Source organism: Helobdella robusta (genome assembly GCF_000326865.2).
Source record: "Helobdella robusta unplaced genomic scaffold HELROscaffold_92, whole genome shotgun sequence".
Lineage (NCBI taxonomy): Eukaryota > Metazoa > Annelida > Clitellata > Rhynchobdellida > Glossiphoniidae > Helobdella > Helobdella robusta.
The window spans coordinates 126,324-130,358 of NW_008705527.1; the positions used below are offsets into that span (position 1 = coordinate 126,324).

Genomic DNA, 4,035 nt, shown 5'->3' on the forward strand with positions numbered 1-4,035 from the left:
TATTATTATTATTAGTAGTAGTGTAGTAGTAGCAGCAGCAGCATCAGTAGTAGTAGTAATATTAGTTGCAGTAATAGTAGCAGCAGCAGCAGCAGCAGCAGCAGTAGTAGTAGTAGTAGTAGTAGTAGTAGTAGTAGTAGTAGTGGTAGTAGTAGTAGTAGTTTTATGGGTTTTATTTCTCATTGTCTCACAATTATATAATTGTTTTATAAATGTATTTGTTTTTTTATATTATCAATATTTGTAGTTATCAGATTTAACATTGTAGTTAAATGTCGACTATATTATGAACACACGAACGCACACATATATACACGCACACACACGCACACATACGCACACACATGCACACACTAACAACAACAGAATAAATAATAATAATTAATTGTCAACAGCAGCAACAACAACAAAAACAACAGCAACAACAACGGCAACAACAACAGCAACAACAACAGCAGCAACAACAACAACAACAACAATAATAATAATAATAATAATAATAATAACTAGTTGACCTTTAAACCGGCATTATTGTTGTGTAGGTTGATGAGTGCTCGCATAGGATTTCGCCCCGTTATATTCTCGCGACCATTCACAAACAAGCGAGAAATGGCCGTGCCGAAGTCTGCATTGTCCGAGCAGCCTGACCACTGAATGTCTACAACGCGTTTTTGATAGTTTTGTTGCTGATGTAGTTGTGGTTGTTGTTGTGTATGTGGACGTAGTTGTTGTTGTTGTTGCAGTTGGTGGTGTTGTTGTTGTTGCTGCTGGCTGTGCGGATGTTTAAACCGTTGGTGTTGTTGCCTGTTGTATTGCTGTTGTTGGTTGTTGTTGATGTTAATGTTGTTGTTGTTGCGGCGAATCTGCTGCTGCGAACGACGTTGTTGTTGGTGTCGTTGTTGTTGTTGTGGTTGGTGTTGAGGTAAATGGTTTGGTTTAAAATTATTATTATAATTATTAGTATAAATATGATTATTATTACTGTTATAATTATAATTATTACTGCTACTGGCATAATAAAAATCGCCATTCGAATATTGCTGATTAGAAGCGACCGTCCTACGCACGACACTCTGCAGCTGGTGGTCGAACTTTCTGTGGTTGCTGTTGTCACAGCCACACCGATCCAGCTGTCCGGAGCTACATGTTTTTGTGACAGAGTAGGCTAGGCCAGCCGCTGATAGAGCGTGAACGAAAGCTGATTCTCTGGTACCTGAGAGAAAAAAGAAGAGAAAGTTGATGAAGAAGTTGATGAGTTTGTTGGGTTTTGATTTTCAAATTTTATTTCGTAGATTTTGATGTCTAAGTTGATTTTTTTTAACTACATAGAAATATTAACGATATAAAAATAGCAACAACTACAAATTCAAAACAATAATCCCGACGGAATAGAAACGACAATTATTCCTAACCGAAATTAAGAATCTTGCCAAAAACATTTCCTTTCTTGACCACGGAACAATTCCAACGTCTGCCAACAAACTGCTTCTGGCACTGGTCAATGGATTGCCTGGCGCCGATTTTAATGGACTCAACCATGTCGAAGTTTTTCTTGCAGGCATTTTTCTGCCTACCCTCCAGCCATCTTCTCTTGTAACAGTCGGACGGTCGAAGTATGGGGTCTTTCTCGTCTGAGTAGGCTATCCATCTGTGTTTGCGTGTGTGTGTTTGCGTGTGCGTGTTTGTGAGTGTGTGTCCGTGTGTGGTTGTTAATGGAAATTTTTTCTGTACCAGTGAATGAATGAGCAGTGTGTATGTGGGTAATTATTAACATGAAGGAAAGCACATTATGCAGATCAATCAAGCGAACCATCAATCTATCAATCAGTCAATCGATCGATCAATCAGCAAACAATAAATCAATCAATTAACTTGTTGAATCATCAACCGAACTATCAATCCATTCATTCATCAATCAATCAATCAGTCTGCAAACATCTTTTTGTTGTTAAATGTTATTTATGTAGAGCTCTATTATTTATATCACACTGTGTCATTTATAATGCTGCGCTATATCATTTATTTGTATAGCGCCGTATTGTTTTTTTCCATAGTATATGCAAATGCCGCCATTATTCAAAAGTGAAGTTCGCTGAAAATGATAAAAAAGGAAACGAGACCGGCAGGGAGAGGGAAAGAGAGAGAGAGAGAGAGAGAGAGAGAGAGAGAGAGAGAGAGAGAATTAGATGAACATTTTATGAACATTTTCATTTTTTAATTTTTTTACATTTTAAAAAGAAAGAGTGAGAGAAAAAAAGAGAGGTATGATGAATAGGTGACAAACAAACCAACAAACAAACAAACAAACAAACAAACAAACAAACAAACAAACAAACAAACAAACAAACAGACAGACAGACAGACAGACAGACAAACAAACAAACAACAACAATAATAATAAGCGTTTACACGTAAGGCAGTCAATCAATCAATTCTTCTTTCATTGAATTGCTCTCTCATTTTACAGGGAAAAATATAGTTTTTTTATCATCGTTATTATTATTATTCTTGTTGTTGTTATTGTTATTATTGTTATTACTGTTGCTATTGTTATAATTGTTATCTTTATTCATTTAGACTCTTCTTTCTCGGATTTGAAAAAGAAGTATTTAGCATGTTTCATATTGTTGTCCATTTGATCCATTCATTCATTCATTCATTCATTCATTCATTCATTCATTCATTCATTCATTCATTCATTCATTCATTCATTCATTCATTCATTCATTCATTCATTCATTCATTCATTCATTCATTCATTCATTCATTCATTCATTCATTCATTCATTCATTCATTCATTCATTCATTCATTCATTCACTCACTCAATCACTCTTTCACTCACTCACTCACTCACTAATTCACTCATTCATTCATTCACTCATTCATTCATCCATTTAATAAAATATACACAACACAACTTAACTATACAATACATTCCTTATCATTAGAGATACCAAAAATGATCTTGATAATCCCATAAGGTCTATAATTAAACAGACAGAGAGTTGTGTTTGTGTGTGTGTGTGTGTGTGTGTGTGTGTGTGTGTGTGTGTGTGTGTGTATGTTATGTGTGTGTTGATAACTCTGTTGAGAATTAATGAATAATAATAATAATAATAATAATGATAATAATAATGATAATAATAATAATAATAATTGTTATTATTATTACTGCAATCATTATTACTGTTATTTTTATTATAATTATATTTTTAAAAAATTCACATGCTGTAAAATTTGATTCATGTTACATAGTCACCGACCGCAGCTTTCGTCCGAGAGAGCGATATGTTTTGCATTCGAGATTGGAAAGGTTTTTCCTAGGGTACCTTTGAAATAAATGAGGAACATTGGCTTATGTTGACCGCCAATCGTAACTTTCATTAATCATAAGTTACCCAAAAGTATGGGTATAGTTTGTTTCTATTTGTTAGTTCGTTTGTTTGTTTATTCTTCTTGTTCGTTCGTTTGTTCGCCCAATCGTTTGTTTATTTATTTATTCTTCATTCATTCATTCGTTCGTTCGTTCGTTCATTCATTCATTCATTCATTCATTCATTCATTCGTTCGTTCGTTCGTTCATTTGTTTGTTCGTTCGTTTATTCGTTGTTCTTTTTTTTTCGTCTGTTCATCTATATTTTTTCCGTCGTTCATTTGTTTCTTCACTCATTCTGATTATTCATCCATTCCTCAGTTTGTTCACGAATGTGTGCGTGCGTTTGTACGTGTATATGCGTGTGAATGTGCGGGCGTGTGAATGTGTGTGCGTGTGTGTGTACGTGTAGAAAGCTTTCATTCCTTTATATTTGCGTATTCAATGTAGCGAACGTTCTCTTTCGCCTTTCCTTATCGTCGGAATCATCTTGTTTTGACATCAGGTAATTCCTCAATCACTCTCTCGTTTTATTCCTTCATCTGTGTATACTTCGTTCGTTCACTCGTTCATTTAGCTGTTTATTCATTCATTCGTTCATTCGTTCATTCATTCGTTCGTTCGTTCATTCATTCATTCATACATTCATTCATTCAAATG

The 4,035-nt window shown here is 34.7% G+C and overlaps 1 protein-coding gene across 1 annotated transcript; it reads right to left on the bottom strand.

The window, feature by feature from the left end:
- Window positions 1-506: 506 nt before the first annotated feature.
- Window positions 507-3,386, bottom strand: HELRODRAFT_182758 (hypothetical protein; the record flags this gene model as incomplete). Its single annotated transcript, XM_009033486.1, has 4 exons — window positions 507-815; window positions 1,056-1,213; window positions 1,413-1,648; window positions 3,262-3,386. The coding sequence occupies 4 exons, from the start codon at window positions 3,384-3,386 to the stop codon at window positions 507-509; spliced, it is 828 nt and encodes a 275-aa protein (XP_009031734.1).
- Between the last annotated feature and the right edge of the window lie 649 nt (window positions 3,387-4,035).